At 43.3% G+C, this 18478-nt stretch overlaps 1 protein-coding gene across 1 annotated transcript; it reads left to right on the top strand.

Annotated features, from left to right (window-relative positions):
• Positions 1–12972: 12972 nt before the first annotated feature.
• NDN (necdin, MAGE family member) lies at positions 12973–13950 on the top strand (the record flags this gene model as incomplete). Its single annotated transcript, XM_080692995.1, has 1 exon — positions 12973–13950. One exon carries the CDS (start codon positions 12973–12975, stop codon positions 13948–13950), a length of 978 nt encoding a protein of 325 aa, XP_080549121.1.
• Between the last annotated feature and the right edge of the window lie 4528 nt (positions 13951–18478).

The following is an 18478-nucleotide window of genomic DNA, read 5'->3' as shown; positions in this document are numbered from 1 at the left end:
GTTAGTAAGAGAAATGAGGATAGATGTCCACACAAACCCTATCAAGTGAATATCTGTAGCCACTTTATTTGTGATGTCCCCAAGCTGACAATGATCCTAACGTTATCAATAGGAAAATGATAAACAGATTGTAGCATATTCAAACGATTTAATACTATTCAGCAATTAAATGAATGGGCTCGGTTTATGCTATGACAAAAAGGAATCCTAAAATAACTCTGTTGAGTGAAATAAGCCAGATAAAAATGTTAAACGCTGTGTGACTCCATTTATACAAAATTCTACCACATGCAGACTACCCTACTGAATCAGAGAGAAGTTTGCTGGTTCACACTGCGTGGGCAGACCGAGTAGGTGGAGAGCAGTCACAAAGTTAGGAGGCAATGGGTTACTCATTATCTTAATTGTGGTAATGGATTCACCATTCACCGATATAAGTCAGAAATTGTCAAATTATACACTTTAAATATGTGCAGCTCATATCAATTATAGTGTAATAGAACTGCTAAAAATAATCTACAGAATTTCACCTGTGGGGAAAGATAGTGATGCATAAATTAAGATATGGGAAAACCAAGATTTTCAAAGGCATATATTAAACCCTGTCTATGTCTGTTAACCCTCTGCTTTATATGAATGAATGAATGAATGGATGGATGGATGGATGGAAACCCTAATGAAATTCCTGTGGTTCTAGTACCCTGTCCTTTATTAGCGGCTGTGTCTTCTCAACTTTTTCTCGAAGGTACATATTTCAGTCCAAAGAAGGCTGCAGTAGACATCAAATAATCAAAGCTAGAGTGTCAGCAAGGGGAATGAGAATGAATCTGATTTGTTTTATCAGAGGGTGTAGTAAAATTAATATTTTTGAGGTATTTGTCTCTGGTTGTAACTTCAAACAGCCTTGGAATTTCTTGAATTATACATGTATCTTCCTTATACTAATGAGGTGGCTTGTGGTAAACAAGCAGGTAACTTAAGAATGGGGGGCAGTCATTAGAAAGAATATGCACGTGATTATAGTATGGGGACTTTTAAATATTTACCCTACATGTCTACATTATTAAATCCCAGTGGAAACTCTGAAAATCATAGCTAGTGGAAACTTCCTGATTCATGAACAGATTGTGTGAGAGTGTGACATGTACAGATGCTCAGAGGGAGATCATGGAAGCTCTACGCTCCCTCCCAGACTTCACCCTATCGTAAAACTGAAATCATAACCGTATTACTTTTTGTGAATTAGAAACTTTATCCTAGCAAATTAATGAGCCAGAAAGAGTCAAGGTCACCTCAGAATGTATACCTAGTCAGTACGAAGTGTGGTTGGACTGACTGGGACCTCTGGGGCTCAGCTAGCATCTGAAGTACAGGCAATCTTACTGGGGACCACGGCTTTGAAGATGTGGCATCTACGGCTGACGCTGGGTGATTACTGCCAGAATCAAATTACAGTATACCCAGCTGGGTTTAAAATAAAGTAGAACCAAACACAATAGACCTAAAGTAGAATAGGGCTCATTAACCTCTCTAGCGGATGCATTAATGGAAAAGAGGCCCAGGTAAGGCCACAATTACAAAAAATTACTTCGCGTAATTTTATGTAATTATGTAATTATAAAAATTAATCCCTGACAATCAGTGTGATCAAGTGGAAACAGCCATTTTCTCAGCTAAGGGCGGTGATGCACATGATGATGATGATGATGGGGTACTATCATTAAGAGAGATGAGGACTTTTTAAATTATACAAGCTAGTACGTGAAAGTATGATACTAATTTTTCAGTGGATAGGTGAAATTCAAAGCTATATTCTTTGAGACTCCAGATAGTCAGTTAGATCAAACAATACAGAGTCAGTGAATATCCTCTCTCTTAAGACTGTTCTACCATGGGTCACTATGTGGTACCAGCTATCCAGTAGCTAGGATAAATGCCAGGTTTGGACTAGAGTTAGCAACCCTTGCCAGCTTCATTGCCTCTGAATGCAAAAGACTCTTTAGCTCCTTATTAAGCCCAGAATACGCTATAAAATTTTAAAGTAGTGTTTTTATTCATACCTTCAAAGAGATGGCCTTATGGAGGAAAATAGTTGTATTAGGATTCCTTCTCTCTTGAATACTTTTTTTCCAGCAGACAGTATTCTGTATTTCACAATCTAATGAAATATGTGGATTCTCAATTTGCTTAACACATTATTGGCCCTTGTGTCAGGCTAAATATAGTTGCCCTTTAAAGATATCCATGCCCTAATCCATGGAACATGTGAATATTACCTCATTTTTTAAAAAAGTGTCTTTGCAGATGTGATTAGGTTAAGGAACTCAAAATGAGTTAGTTCATCATGGATTTAGGATAGCCCTAAATATAATGACTGGTGGCTTTGTAGGAGAGAGAAAGAGATAAAAGAAACAGGGACAAATGGTAAGCTAGTCCTGTGAAAACACATGTGAAGACAGAGGTAGAGATGGGTTATATTGCCATAAGCCAATAAATGTCAAGAGCCAACTCAAAGGCAAAAAGAACTTTTACCTTAAAACTTTTAGTAGCACCATGACCATACCAATCCTTTAAGTTTAGAATTCTGGCTGCCAAATCTATGACAGAATAGGATGGTGTTCTTTGAAGCCACTCAGTCTATAGTTTATTATAGCAGCCTGAGTAAATGAATACACAGGCAAGTTGTTCGTTTCTGCAAATGAACTGACCTCGAATAAATAATCCAGTGAGAAGATGCATGGAGAGCACACAGTGGTAGCCCAGGTGAAAAAAGAAAGTGCATTTAGAAGCGTCAGGCTGAGAGATGGGTGACAATGAGTAGTGTCTAGGAGGTGAGAATTGTGTGGTTAATTGGATATTAAAGATAAAGGAGGATTAAGGTCATTCTAATGTCTTACTTGAGGAACGTGGAGGGCTTTCAGGCATTGGGAGGCAGGCAACACATAGAAAATATATTTGACGACATCAAGTAGAATATTGAACTTAAAGCCAAGTAGCATAATATGAAGATGTCCCTTAGGTAGCTCAATATTCTGTTAACGACCATAAGTGAGATTGGTGAGTCACAAAAAGTAAAAAATAGGATGCTCCCCCCTAATATACAAAAGCTTGAGAGAAAAAAGGGTCATAGGATGAACTCTAGATGAAGAAAGAGAAACCATAGATGAACAAATAAAGTGACCTAATGGAAGGGGATGGGAGGGGGAAGAGAAAAATTCCCTAATGTACATGATGTACATTCACAAATATCAAAGTCAATCATTAAGCCCAACATTAGAAAAAGGGAGAGGGGAGGAAATGGGATGGGTATTGGGTAAGGGCTACATGGGTGATATGTGCATGTATGACTCTACCATCTTGTACTTCATTAAGATGTATGACTACATGCGCCAATAAAAATTTAAAATAAATAAATACAAATTAAAAAGACTATATAAGAGATATCTTAACCAAGAGTTACAAATTTGAGACTTGTATCGAGTTTTTGGTCACTGTGACCAAAGTACCTGATGTGACCAACATAGAGAAGGAACAGTTGATTCAGGCTGAGTTTCAATGGGTGAATCAATAGTTGGCCAGCTTCAAAGCAGAGATATCATGGGTACAGCATCGTATGACAGGGCAAGTTCCTCTATTTGTGGTTATTGGAAGCAGAAACACAATAGGAGGAGTGCAGGGACAAATAAAATTGGCAAGGCGATGCCTTCGGTGACTCACCTCCTCCAACCTTGCCCCACATCTGAACCTTTCTGTACTGGGGGCTTTCAACACAATCCAAAACTACAGTGCTCTGTCACTGGCGCCCAAAAGCTTATGCCCATCTCAAAATATAAAATACATTCAGTCCATCTCCAAGAGTCTCCATAGCCTTAACAGTTCTAGCATCACTCGAATGGCTAATTCCAAAGTCTCCTCTGACATTCAAGCAAAACCTATGTGGACCCCGGCACAAATAAAACATAAATTACTTGTTTTTAATATACAATAACACAGGCTAAACATCCCCATTGCAAAAAAAAATGAGAAATGAAGGCACAGAAAGCAAGAGTAAGACAAAAGCAAGACTGAAACCCATCAGGGCAAACATCAAGTCCTGTAACTCCAGGTCTAGCACCAGAGGCAAATGTTGGTGACATGTTGGCCCCAGAAGACTCGGTCACCCTGCCCCTATGGCTGCTGTTTACAGACCTAGCTGCCTCTTTTTTTCTTACCTGACTAGTCTACTTGTTGTCTGCAGTGTTTCTCAGCAGACATTCCATTTTCCTGGCATGTCTTAATCCATGGGGTCTCCATTGCAGATTGGGCCTAATTCTCATAACTTCATCTATGGCCATCTAAGGAGCTTCTCAAAGGTCTCCCACCCCTGCTACACGTTGCCTGGCCACCTAGCCCATTCCTCTGACATTTTGGTGTAGGCATCCATGACCCTTTAGCTAGAGTCACCTGCATTCCTGCAGACGTAGCAACATAAGAACCAGACCAAGATCTGTCTCTAGCTTAAGCTTTAGCCAGGACACCGTGGACCATGGCTGCAGTGGCCTTTGAGGGTGTCGGTGGCTGAACATGGTGACACAAATCCCTGGGAAGCAAAATCTAAGGCAACCTCTACTCAAAGAGACATCTTTCGATCTAGTGTTCACCATTGCACTCTTCAGCCTGGGATAGACAGTGTCGTAGGGATTCTTGAGATGCCCTCAAGGCAACTTTCTTAATATCGCTTTGCAAAGCCCTTAACTTCTCTTCCCTGGTAATATCTTCAGCAACCACACTTTTCTGTGCTCCAATATTACAGGGTTTTCTGGTCAAACTGCAATTAAAAAAAATTCTCCTCTGCTTTCTGCTCCTAATTCTCATTATAAACCTAGAAAAAAAAATGTTGGTAACATCCATGCCAGCACCTGAATGCTATGTCACCTTGATTTTTACTGTCAGATTAATTAGTTCATTAACATTAAATTCAGCCTCACACAAATTCTCAGAAAGACATGGGAGAAAATGTAGACAAATTAGTTGCTGGGATGGAGCATGGATTAGCTGTGTAGTTCCCCTTCATTTCATTTCCATCTGAAACATCATGATCACTTTTCACTGCCTGTATTTCTATCAGCATTCTGGTCTTATGAGCTTCTACCATAACAGCCCATTAAGCTCTGCTTATGGCATTCTAAGACTTCTCTAGCATGCATCTTTAAACTATACCAATTACCTCCCACAAGCCAGTTTTAAAGTTTCCTGAACCACCTGGCCAGAGATAATCACAGCAACAATGCCACACTTTGGTATCAATCTCTGTAGTAGGCAATGTGTTGTTTCTGTGACCAAAATATCTGAATCAAATAACTAAGAGAAGGAAAGGTTTATTTGTGCTCATGGATTCAGAGGATCAGTCCATAGTCGTCCAGCTCCAAGGCAGAGACGTGATGATGTCAGCATGGTGTGGCAGAAGCAATCTACAAATCATGGCGGCCAGAAATAGCAAGTGATAGGAGGAGACCAGAGACTGTTATAGCCCCCAAGCCCAAGCTCTCAGTGGCTCACCTCTGAATTTTCCTGCATTGGGGACAGTGGTTTCAACACATCAGCTTTTGGGGAATCATTCCAAACTCAACCCGTAATAAAATTCATTGGTGCTGAGATAAAAAGCTTTAAGCTCTGGGAGATGGCACTGCTTGGGGAGAAAATACGGTGGGAAGAGAAGAGGACATAAGGCAGAGATATAAGAAACCTCAACTTTTAAGGAATGAGTGGAGAAATATGCATGGTCAAAATATTTAAACTATTGGAGCAAATAGTTTTCAGCTATCCCAGGAGTCTTGATGGATCTAAAGGATTTGAGTTCCTCTGGATATATAGCTTTCGTGTGTGTGTGTGTGTGTGTGTGTGTGTGTGTGTGCACATGCTTTCCAAGAATCAATGAGGAAGCCAAAAGTGTGCATCATAGATGGATTTATCTTTAAAAGGAAATATAAAGATACTAAAAGCACTACATATGTAAACTTGAAAACTTCTATAAAATGGCCAAACTCTGAAAACCATAAATACTGAAATTTACCAAGTGCGAACAACTTCCTACAAGTCTTTAAAAGTTGAATCTATAGTTACAAGCCATCTGAAAAGTAAATCTCCAGGACTTGATGGTCACTGAAAAATTCTACCAATTTTTAAAGAAGAAATAAAGCCAGTTACAAAATTGCTTTCATAAACCAGAGAAGAGAAGGGAACAGTAGCTTTATGAGATTATAATAATACTAAGATATTGAAACCAGATAAAGACATTACAAAAATGGAACAACTACAGCCTAACATCTGTAAAGGAAATATGTATGAGAGGTCTCAACAAAATATTAGCAAATTAAAGCCAGAAATGTGTAAAAACATGATACACCACACATTTGAATCCGAGATTTGCTTAAATAGGATTTATCTTAGAGAAGTTCGTTTAAGATGCGGCCATCTATTTTAATATGTTCCAAAAATAGATCTAGTAAGGAAGGTCATATGATAGTTTGGAAACAGGCTTAAATTACCTGGGTTTGTTGGCATGCCCATCTATCTTGACTCCCCACTGCTTGTTATTTTTGATGGCTTTCCACTGGGGTCTACACTGCCTATAAAAGGCCACTTGGCAATGTGTGGAAAAGGTGCCCTTTATTTTTCTTTTTTCCACCTTCCTCTGGTTTTCCATTTCTATAGGGTGTGTGTGTGTGTGTGTGTGTGTGTGTGTGTGTGTGTGTGTAAAAGGACTAAACCTCTAGGGTTCTTTTCACTCCACGAACATTTACTCCACCCTCAGGCTATAACTGGACCCTTTGAAGAATCCTGTCCTGGACACTCTCCTCTCAGAGTAATGTTATTTTACCTCCTAAACCTCTCTTTCCAGCCCAGGTTTTATTCCTGCGGCCTGACTTTCCATAATTATTCTGGGAGTGTCTACTCTGTTTTCCCAGAGATTTTTATTCCTTTTCTCTATATAGTGTCGTGCAATGGTATGTGCATATTTGCATCAGTCTCAGTCAGGGGTACCTCTCAGACAGAATTCCCGTGCCCTTGGTATTCATACCACGCCTCAGCCTTATTTCCTTATCATTTCCCTACACTCTTGTGTCCCTCTTGAACATTGCTCCCCTCTCTCATTCTCTGTGGCATTGGGGGTCACTCCTTCACAACAGGCTTCAGAGAGGATGATTACTCGATGACTTATGTATTTTCTTACTTATGTCATTTTTTTCTCAGCCACTTGTACTACTTACTGATGGACAGCAGACACGATGTGTCTTTTAGTTCTTTCCCCAGGCACAATGCCCAAAATATAGTTTAATATAAACATTTGCAAAACAAGGATGGCAAGCCACCACTCTTTCATGTAGACTCTTTCGAAAGGCTCCTAATTGGTCTCTCCACTTGTTCACTGATTCAAGTCTTAACTCTGTGGCCAAAAAACTTTTAGAAGACATCCCAGAGCCTCTCACTCTCTGAGTACCAGCAGGATGCCTTGCAGGTCTGCACAAAAGGAGCAGGATTCTCATTTCAGTGCGTGTAGGGGGCCTTAGGTGGACTCGCATGAGCAGTGTTCTTTTAGTTAGGCTGAAGGAGATGAGGGGTCAGGGTAGACACCCTGCCCACACTCAGCTGCGGAGAGCAGTACTGCCTGTCTTTGATACATATTTTTCTTCTTGCTAAATGAGCCTAGTTGCCAAATAATCCCAATGCCACAGGTTTTCCCTCAAACTGAACTACTTTTCTAAAATGCAAATATTTCTAGCACATGACACACATTGCTCAATTCTATCTGCTGAACACATTAAAGTGAGCGCTCTGTTTCGGTTTCTTGGCCTGAACAGGCATTTGAGGCCCATTTGGGGGCTCCGTCCAAGGTGAAGGTTGCTGCTTATGTGGACAGGAAAGAGCCAGAAGGACTCACATTTCATCCTCGCCCCTGGGCCCTGCCCTGTGAGCAGGCGCACTCTGCACAGGAGACTTGGGGGGTGACCCCCCCCTTCCTTGTTCACTATGGAAACCAATGACAGGCCAGGCTTCTCCTCCTATTCCCAAGCCTGCCAAGAACAGCCTATTCCACAGCTGTGTAATCTGTTCCACATTATGAAGTTTGAAGTTACCCACCAGAAAAAAAAAAACTGTCTGCTCCAGAATATTTCTTAAGTTATAACTTCTCCATATACTTTCTTTCTCCACCAAACTCTTACTTATAGAACCTCGACTTAATGAGTTTGCTTTCCAGAGATATTATTGCTAGTTTCATATGTTTGCATCTATGTTTCTAGACTGGAGTCTATTTATTACCCACATCCAATAGGGTCCGCCCTGGAGATACCAAACAAGCCTAACTTTCTTCAACACTCCAGGGCAGTTCTTAGAATACCAGCACCAACTCTCGCCCTTGGGTGAAAGCAGTTGTGGATATCATACACGTGCTAGTTCTCCCTCCTCAAGTGTCAATGGTCTTTATCTGAAGTTCTACCCCTCTGATTCAAGGGTCAGAACCTTATAAGGTAGTCATCAAGCTACTGACCTTTCTCAATGTACATTTACAAGTATACTCTCTCTACTTACAGGAAATCCAAAGCTTCAGTCTGTCCAACCAACCCGGTCACCTGAGACCCCTTACCATTTAGTTTCTTGTTGGACAACTGAGCCTCTGCAGGGGGCAAGTTCCCTGGGAAGAAGATGGCGTCACTTTGACAGTTTTGCAGGTGTCCATTCAACAGGTGTCCATTCAGTGAGCGCCAAGGATGAGCAGTACCTTGTACTCGTGTATAAGCACAAGCGTGCCTTGTGTTGGGTTTCAAGCTTGAGCACGAGTGCTCAGAATTTAATTCCCCAAGCATAATCCCTCAGCCTGGTCCTGATTCTCAGGCCCTCCTGTTGGAAGTGAGATGTGACAACACACTGGTAACTGCCATGGACTGGCAACTTCACGGTATGAGGTCCAGGTAAAAATGTCACTTTGAAGTTCAGCCCAGACAGCAACTGAAGCCCAAGCCGCTTTCTGACTAGGGCTCTCATACCCCACATTAGTGGGCACCAACTATTGCAATTGTCGTATCTCATGACTATGATGGATGAGATTAAATCCATTAACCCATGAGGGTGAAATGTGACATAAGATTTGTTGTGGTGCTGGTGCCCCAACCCTGGGCCTCCAGCATGTTAGAAAACTCATTCTACCACTAAACCCCACACCCAGCCCCACAGATGTAATGTTAATAGCACTGCAATGTCAAAAAGCATAACCTATAGCCAAAGTTCATCTAAGACTTAAATAATAGATTAAAATATTTGATTACTGAAAATACATTGTATGAGCCAAATAGTTTATATGTAGCTTGAAAAGAATAAATACCCAAAGAAGTTTGATGAAGATCAAAATATAAGAAATGCTTATTTTGTTTACAAATCATGAGGCCAATAAGTCCATCCAAGAGACACTTCTGTAAAAGGAGGATAATTGCCACACATTTGCAACATGTGCTCAAAGAAAGTGGTAAATATCAATAAATTAAGAGAGAGGAAGGAGTAGAGGAAGAGGAGGAGGAAATAGAAATAAATCCAAATAACTACGAATTGGAAAGAATTCTCATAATTATCATGGTGAATATGAGGAGTGGTGGTGAATTGAGAAACTAAGCATTCTTGTTGCAATGACTGTTACAACCCCACCAAAACTGAGATTCTGTCATTGTTTTAGGCTTATTTTTTCCTCTAGAAATTGTAGAGCTATTAACAAGACTGAACACTAACTGAGTGAGGAAGAAGTCTTTTATTTTTCACCAAAACAGGAAAAGTGGAGGAAAAGGGAAAGAAAGGTTCACAGGTAAGTGTCTTGACACTTGGTGACCTAGAGGTAATAAATGCAGGGTTAAGGAAATAAGGGAGATGGGTAAGATGATATGGGGAGAAATACGCACGCTCTCCTGGGAGCAGGCAGCTGGTCTTCAGGCATTTGGGTGCCATCCCTTTTTGTTCCTCATGTTGCTCTATCTCAGTGCCATCATGACAGTTGTCAACTGTGATGGCACTTGGCATGTTATGCAGCATGCTAATGATATTTTAAGGAAGGTAGAGGAGGTTGTCTGGTGGTCACTCTGGCAGCTGTCTTGGTCCAAATGGTTTTGGCTAGCCCATCTGAAGAAGAACGTCTACCCTTCGTGGATCCTGTTCTCAAACATAAGCAAGAGGAGTATTCATTTAGCTAGGTCACCTATGTGGTACACAATTAGTAAGACTAGTAGTACTAGTAGGTTTGGGAAATGTTCTTTCAAATTTGACACATTTGTAGGAACCCAAACAGTGAGAAATCATAAAAAAAAACTCATCAAAGTAAACTTATTTGAGGGAGACTAAAGTGAAATATGAGGAAGGGAATAGAAGTGGATCATTTGTGTTCAAAAATCTGAAACCTTAAATGCTCCAAAATTGAAAACCTGTTGAGCCTACAGACCTCATACCACAGGTGGCATCATCCATATCTGACCTCACACGAGGGATCACTGTCAAAATGCAAGTACAGTAAAATTATCATATAAATTACCTTCAGGCTATGTGTCTAAATTGTATATGAAACACAAATGAACTACGTGTTTAGACTTTGGTACCCTTTGTAAGAGACCATTATGTATATGAAAATATTCAAAAATAAGAAAAAAATCTGAAGTCTGAAACATTTCTTGCCCCTGAAGTCTGAAATCTTTCTGGCCCCTGAACATTTTAGAAAAGGAATATTCAACACATATAAGCAAAAAAAGTTAGTACTCTAGAAATATCAAAGCCACGTTTTAAATGTTTTCGGATACACGTATAACCATGTTTGTAGCAGCACAATTTGCAATAGCCATTTTATAAGACCAACCCAGGTCTCCATCAACAGATGCACAGGTAATGACACTGTGGTCTATACACTCACCAGTGTGAATAACATGTACTGGAAAGGGTAGAAAATATGATGAGGAAAATATATCTTCAGTCTCACCTGTCTATAATTAGACCAAAGGCAGCATATTGCAGAATCGGTGGGCTTGTAGAAGCTCATGAAGGGCTGAGGATCACATCAGCTGATACGTGTCAGGATTTCTCGTTTAAGAGGCTCCCTTTCTTTTCATGGGTCATACTCACAAGAGTAGTTTTGTTTTGTGCTCAATGCACGTCTGGTTTTCTATATTTCAGAAACATGCTCACCCTCCATAACATTGTACCTCACACCCGTGGTCATGTGAAAAAAGAATCCAGAGATTATTGATGGGACATGTGTATTTTTTTTTAAATCTTGTAAAAGATTTGAATATTCTCCCAACATGAGATTTGTCATTGCTGACCAAGAGAATCTTTCAAGAAGAAGTCTCCCCATGAACACAGCATGAAGGCAGCAATAGTAATCAGGGGAAGGAGGGTTCCAATCAAAGAGAAAAAAGATAATCCGACAAATAGTGCTAATAAATGTGGTAATGTTTGTTTTATGGGATCTTAACGGAAAAATTAAAATGAAATCAAAGAGACTGAAGGGAAGTAGAAAAACAAAACCCATATATTAAAAACATCAAGGATAGCCGGGCGTGGTGGCGCACGCTTGTAATCCCCACGCTTGGGAGGCAGAGACAGGAGGATCGCGCAGGTTCGAAGCCAGCCGCGCGCGCTGGCTTAGGAGACCCTGTTTCCAAATAAAAATGTAAAAATAGGTCTGGGAGTGTAGCCCGTAGGTAGAAGGGCTTCCAGGAACCCCAGTACCACCAAAAAAAAAAAAAATCAAGGAAAGAACCTAACGTTCCATCAGTGGGTGGACGGACAAAGAAAAGGCAGTATATGTGTATCCGGGGATGGCATTCAGACGTACCCAAAGGACAGGATCCTGCCGTTTGCTGAAAAGGGTGAGCTTAAAGACATTGGGTTAAGTGAACAAACAAACAAAAACCCTAGGCACAAAAAGATATTTCATGATCTCATTCATATGTGAAAACTAATGATGAAGCTGAATTCATAGGAGTAGACGGCAGATTGTGGCTAGTGCAGGAAGAGCAGAGGGGAGAGAGAAATAGAGTGAGATGGCTCAGCGATACAAAAACATGGGGGAGTATGTTCTAGTGTTCTACAAAACAATAATTCGTTGTAAATTTAGGCACAGCTCGAAAATTTATTTTAAATATTCCTAACATAAATAAACATGTGAGGTGGTGGATATGCTTAAATACCCTGACTGGATCATCCCACACTTCATCTGTATATTAAAATACACCATTTCCCATAAACGTGTGCAGATATTGTGTAAATTAATTCTAAAATTAATTCTGAAAACGAGATCGAGTTTCATATGCATTGATATAGAATTTCCTTAACTCCATTCTGCATCTGCCCGTGTTTCGTAAACACTCATTTGGTAAGGAGGAGCTCCATCCATCTTACTGGTATTTGTCAACACCTCAATCTCAGACACCTCTGTGCCCCAGTTTATGCATTTTTCTTGAACAATCCCAATGATCTTTGTCCCCTGATCCTCGGAAATCCAAGCTGGCACATCCGCCCCCATACCCTCCTCCGGATTCCGTGTCTAACTTGAGTCTGGGTCTAGGCAGGTGAGCAAGACCCGGAGAGAACAGACTTGACTATCTCAGAAACTTGGGCTCTCATCTGTCTCCTCCAACTTGCCCCTTCTCCGGGGGACCGTCATCCCCGCCCCTCCCCCAGGCTTCCTTAGTCCTGAAGGAGCCCGGGGCATCCCGGTGGCCCTCCCCGGCCCTCCGCAGACCCTGCCCGCGCCGCCCCGCCCTCGCGCCCGGCAGCCAGGCTGCAGCGCGCACGCGCAGGCGCAGTGGCCGCCCGCCGGCCCCGCCCGCCGCCCCGCTGCGGAAGGAAGGAAGGCGCCGAGCCCCGCAAGCGCACTTCCTCTCCGGGAGCCCGTGGAGGGAGCGCAGCCTCGAGGAGCTCCGGGACGCACCGGCCCTGCCCTGGTCCGAAGGCGCAGACATGTCCGAGCAGAGTAAGGACCTGAGCGACCCCAGCTTTGCAGCCGCGGGCCCCCATCCCGAGATGCACGGCTGCCCCGGGGTTCCGATGGGGGTCCCCGCTCCTGCCGCCGCTGCCGCGACCCTCGCGGGGCCACCCATCCCTCCGGTAGGCCCCATCGCCTTCCCGCAGGCCGCTCCGCAGCCCCAGGCCTTTCGCGAGGAGGAGTGCGACCCGAAGTCGCTGCAGGAGGCTGCGGAGGAGAGCCTCGCCCCCCAGGCCCCGGTGGTCCTGCCCAGCCCCGCGCCGCCCGCCCCGGCCCAGCTGGTGCAGAAGGCGCACGAGCTCATGTGGTACGTGCTGGTGAAGGACCAGAAGAGGATGGTCATCTGGTTCCCCGACATGGTGAAGGATGTCATCGGCAGCTACAAGAAGTGGTGCCGCAGCATCCTGAGGCGCACCAGCCTCATCCTCGCCAGGGTGTTCGGGCTGCACCTGCGCCTCACCAACCTCCACACCATGGAGTTTGCGCTGGTCAAAGCACTCTGCCCCGAGGATCTGGACAGGGTGGGTCTGGGCAACCGCATGCCCATGACCGGCCTCCTGCTCATGATCCTAAGCCTCATCTACGTGAAGGGCCGCGGGGCCAAGGAGAGCGCCGTGTGGAACGTGCTGCGCATCCTGGGGCTCCGGCCCTGGAAGAAGCACTCCACTTTCGGCGACGTCAGGAAGCTGCTCACCGAGGAGTTCGTGCTGCAGAATTACCTGAAGTACCAGCGCATCCCCTTCATCGAGCCCCCCGAGTACGAGTTCTACTGGGGCTCCCGAGCCAGCCAGGAAATCACCAAGATGCAGATCATGGAGTTCCTGGCCAGGGTCTTCAAGAAAGACCCCCAGGCCTGGCCTTCCCGCTACAGGGAGGCTCTGGAGGAGGCCAGAGCCCTGCGGGAGGCTCATCCCAGCGCCCACTGCCCCCGCAGCGCCGTCTCCGAAGACTAGAAAGGTCTGGAGACAGGCTCCTGGGTTCTGACCCTCACCAGAGCTGTCAAAGGGTGGGGGCAGGTCACTAAGTGTTCAGGATTTACAGTGCAGTATTTCACGTGTAACTTTTAAGTTTCCAAGTAGAGTGCTTTTATACCTTTTAATGTGATGTTGTATTCATCTGGGTACTCTGGAGTAGCTAGGATTTATGCATGTTTGTTTATACTGTAAGCTCAGTTGGTGCTTGGGATCTTTGTGCTATCTTTCCTGGTATTTTTTTTTTTTGTACCAGAGACATGCTAAACTTGTGTAATACATTGAGAAAATTAACATCTTATTCTTTTATATGGGACCGATGTTGTGTATTGAGATAGAATGCACCTGGAGAGGTGGAAAGGACTTTCCAGCCAAGCTGGCCTCACCGAGAACAGAGGCAAGACCCCTCTCTCTCTGACCTTGCTGGACACTGGAGACATCTGCGTGGAATGGACTGACTTGGACTGAAACGGTCCCAATGTGGGCACTTGGCACACTTTATTATACACATGTACACCCCTACCATGAATAAACTTTAATGCAAACATTAAAGATACTTGTGATACAATCATTTTGGGGGGAAAGGTGTACTTTACCTTATTAAAAAAAGTAGTGTGAGTGGGATTGAGGGAAATAGTCCCCTCATATAACTACGGCACCTCGCATCATGAGCACATGGGGTGCACCGGGGAGGGGGGGGTGCGGGGTTTATGGTTTTGTGTGTGTGAGGGAGAGTGAGTGTGTGACTCGAGTTCACTTCAAAACGTTCACACCTACAGAAGAGTATAAAAGTAACAATTCCTCATCAACGCAGCACATGGAAATAGCAGCTGGTACTCTTTAGAGTAACTGTCCTTAGTTTTGTGTCTTATACGGGCCCTTACAGAGTGAGACGTGGAAGTTTTTGTGCACTTCACCTTTTATTTACCCCTCACAATAGCCCTATCAGGGAGGGACGTCGTCCACCTGCCCGGCGGAGGAAATAGAATAGAGTATTGACAGTGAACTTTTCATGCATCATAAAGCTTAGTAAAAGAGCGAACTGGGACTCCAACCCAAATAAGCGTCCATAGTCGCCCCCCCTCCCCGGCCTACAGTTTTCTCCCTACTCCTTTGCCTTAAAAAAAAACCCCTCCCTGTCTCCTTCCCTCTCTTCTCCCCAACCCCATATTCACAGGGGCTATTAAACCCACCCCCCTACAATAAGCTCAAGGATTTGGTTATCAAATGGACAATCTTTTTTTCTAGAAAACAGTATTATTCCGGGTGTGCAAACTAGGACACTTGGTTTCCAAGAGACTCGCTGGCCTCACCAAGACGTTTCCTGCTTAGCGCTGAAGGCAGGATTTAAAACATCGTTTTTCCTGTGGGTTGGGGAATGAAGAAGCCTCTGACAAGCCATGCTGAACACACCTGATACCTGCGAGTCGGGGCAGGGAGGGGGCGTTGGAGCTGGGAGGTTGCTCCGTGGCACAACACTGGCCAAACCGTCCTTCAGTTTCAGTGGGCTAATAAGAAGCCCCTGAGAGGCTGGGATAGGGCGCAGGTGGGGGCAAGAAGTAGCAATTGGAGGAGAATCCCGCTATAAGCTTTCTGTGCTGCAAGGAAGAGGAAGAGTAAAAGGGTTTTAATAAGGACCAGAGATTTTTAAACTGCAAAAGTGGAAAAGGCCATTTGATACAAACAAGAACCTTTTCTGGGGAAGGTGGGTAATAAGGGCAATATATTGTCCAAATGAAATAAACAGGGAGTCACTTTCGGGTGAGGGAGTATAATCAGTGGGTCGGAAGCTGGAATTCCCTAAACGTAAGTAGCATTGACTAGCAGGTGGGTGCAGGTGCTGCAAAGCCCAGGTGTGTCGAGATAGAATCCATTCAGAGGTTAGTGAAATGCTTTCCCAGGAGTGGGATGGGGAGTGGGGTCACTTTTGCGGTAGGGGTGACCCAGCTTTGGCGGCACCTCTTAGGCAGAGCCCTGTTTGTGTAATAATGTTTAGAAATATTAGGATTGTTCAAAATCTATAGTACCACATGAATAAATAAAGAATAACAATACTAAAAATAAAATTGAGAACACTGGTCTCCCCCTTCTAAAACATTCAAAGACAAATCAAAACAATCTTCTTTTCATTTAAAATTATGGAGCTATCCAAGAAGCTCAGTTTTTTAAAGCAGGAGCGTGGCTGTCATTCTTGCCGTGACAAGATGCGGCTTCATTTCTCCGATGCCCTAATACTTTCCTCACTGATAGATTAATTCCTCACAGCAACCATAAACTCCATACACTACTTGCAGTCAAACCCAGAAGCCGGCTGGCAAAGGGTCCCCCCGGCCTCCCCACTTAACCCCCTGTAGGCATGGAGATACCCCCCGGGTGACAGTGCAGACCCCCTTGTCCATGCTATCAGATAATTAGACCTTTGCAGAACAAGGACTGTGAGAAACCAGGAACTGACCCCAGCTGGGCACATAGGCAGGGACGCTGTGCAGCTGTGCCGCCCGAGAGACAAAAAAGCTGTGCAGATGTGAGATGAGTTTAATTTATGACTCCTGGTCCTAAAGAGACAGCAGTGTGGGGCATGGGGAGGGTGCCCTCCATATTTCTCTTAGATTTTCATGCGGGGCTCTTAAGTAAAAGGTTGGGGAGATTGCCAAATATTTTACAAAATGTTTTCCTGTGAGTTTCTGGAATAGAGGATTCAGGCAAGGGTCAGTGGATACTCAGAGTTTCAGTCCAGGAGAGCAATGTGGTGATGCTCATATGGCTAGGGCTGGAAAAGGATTTCCTAATTTCTTACAGATCGTGATTTTATTGCCAGCTGGAACCTCCTTTCTTTACAAACACTCATATGCACATTTCACTTTAATTAACTTCATTTTATTAAAGCCATGGAGGGCCAGGAAGGGCCTCTGGAAATTTAATGTGAATTACTATGGCATCTAGTTAAAGCCGTCCTGAAGAGAAAAAAAAAAAGTAAATGGCTTTAAGCAGTATCATAATTAAATAGGAAAGATATGTTTTGAATAAACTGATGCCGTTCAGTCCTTCCTCTCTTGAAAAGCCGCCTAAGCCTTCCATCTTGAGAATAACCGATCAACTCAGGAATACTTGCTGCTGGTGCTGTAAGCACAGCCATGCGTAAACTGCTCACCCAGAATACATAGGCTGTTTTCACATGCTTGCCTCTCGTCACTCTCTTCATGGATTTTTAAATACTTACGTGTAAAAACTAAGTCTAACCTACTCACCAATTCCCAAATGTTTGTCATAGGGGCTGGCAAAAGAGTGCTCTTGATAGCCATCTGTTTTTCAGGTTAAGAAACTCAACCTGCTCTCTACATGTAGGGAAACAATACCCACTATAGAAAACAACAATCAGCCAACCTAAAGTTGAGACATTGAAGTTAGTAAAAAAAAAAAAAAAGTGTAGAAAATAGTAGAAACTTAAATTATTTTTAGAGAGTTCTTCAAATTTCCCAACAAAATGAAAAATTTTTTTTAAATGGGCAACTTCTTATTTGACTAAAAAAGCCAGGGGTCAAAAATTGGCCAGTGTCCCAAATATCGATGAAAAAAATTAAAAAAGAATCCAATGCTATTTATTATATCGAGATACTTTTTGAACATTAACCAAAGATATAACCAAAGGGAAAATTCAGCATTAGCCAGACACTAGAAAGAACTAGAAAGAGTGAGCTGACATTGGCACTGGTGTATCCTGCTATAGTTGCATAAATGACTACACCCTGTCTCATGCACTCATCTGGAATGCATATTTGAGTGCCTAATATTTTGCAGATGTAGTCAGCGCTGGTAGTTAGGGATGCTAGGGGAAAAAAAAAACAGAATAGATATTGTCCTGTGGCTACAGAGCATTCGATACGCTGGAAAGGAAAAGCAGGTGAGTGGGGAGAATTATAGTGAGTGAAGTAGGTACCTCCCTAAGAGGAGGGTGTGATGAACAGGTGCAAACCGTTGCACACGACTCAGACTTTCTAAGAGAAGTGTGATGTGCATGTGTGTCGCTCGGATGAGAAGCCGTTAACAATACGAGAGCAGTGCAGCGAAGGGGAGAGCCGGCCGCGTGGTTGCTTTTTGCCTGGGAGCTGCTGTGTAAACACACACATAAGCACAAGAGTCTGCCGTGCTTTGGAAGGACAGGTACACGGAGATGGGGAATAAATTGCTAGTTGGGAGATCTAAAATGTCTGCTATATCTTAATTCCCCCCATTATTCTTTGTTTCACTTACTCTGAGGGATTTGGAATCTATAACTATACAATATATTTCCCATATCTAAATGGGGTCTTGGGTCCCCATATTTGCCCATCTATTTAACATTCAACAACAAAAAAGTGCTTATAGGCGTGGCTGTGTCATGTCTATGATATTCAACATTTCATTGCTGTGAAAAAATGTCTGAGTAAAACACCGTAAAGGAGAAAAGTTTTATATTGGCTGACTGGTTGGCTGGTCTCCTTGCTTTGGGGCTGAGGTGAGATGGAGCGTC

The sequence above is a fragment of the Muscardinus avellanarius genome (assembly GCF_963383645.1).
Source record: "Muscardinus avellanarius genome assembly, chromosome: 3".
Classification (NCBI taxonomy): domain Eukaryota; kingdom Metazoa; phylum Chordata; class Mammalia; order Rodentia; family Gliridae; genus Muscardinus; species Muscardinus avellanarius.
This window is presented reverse-complemented; position numbering and strand designations above follow the sequence as displayed.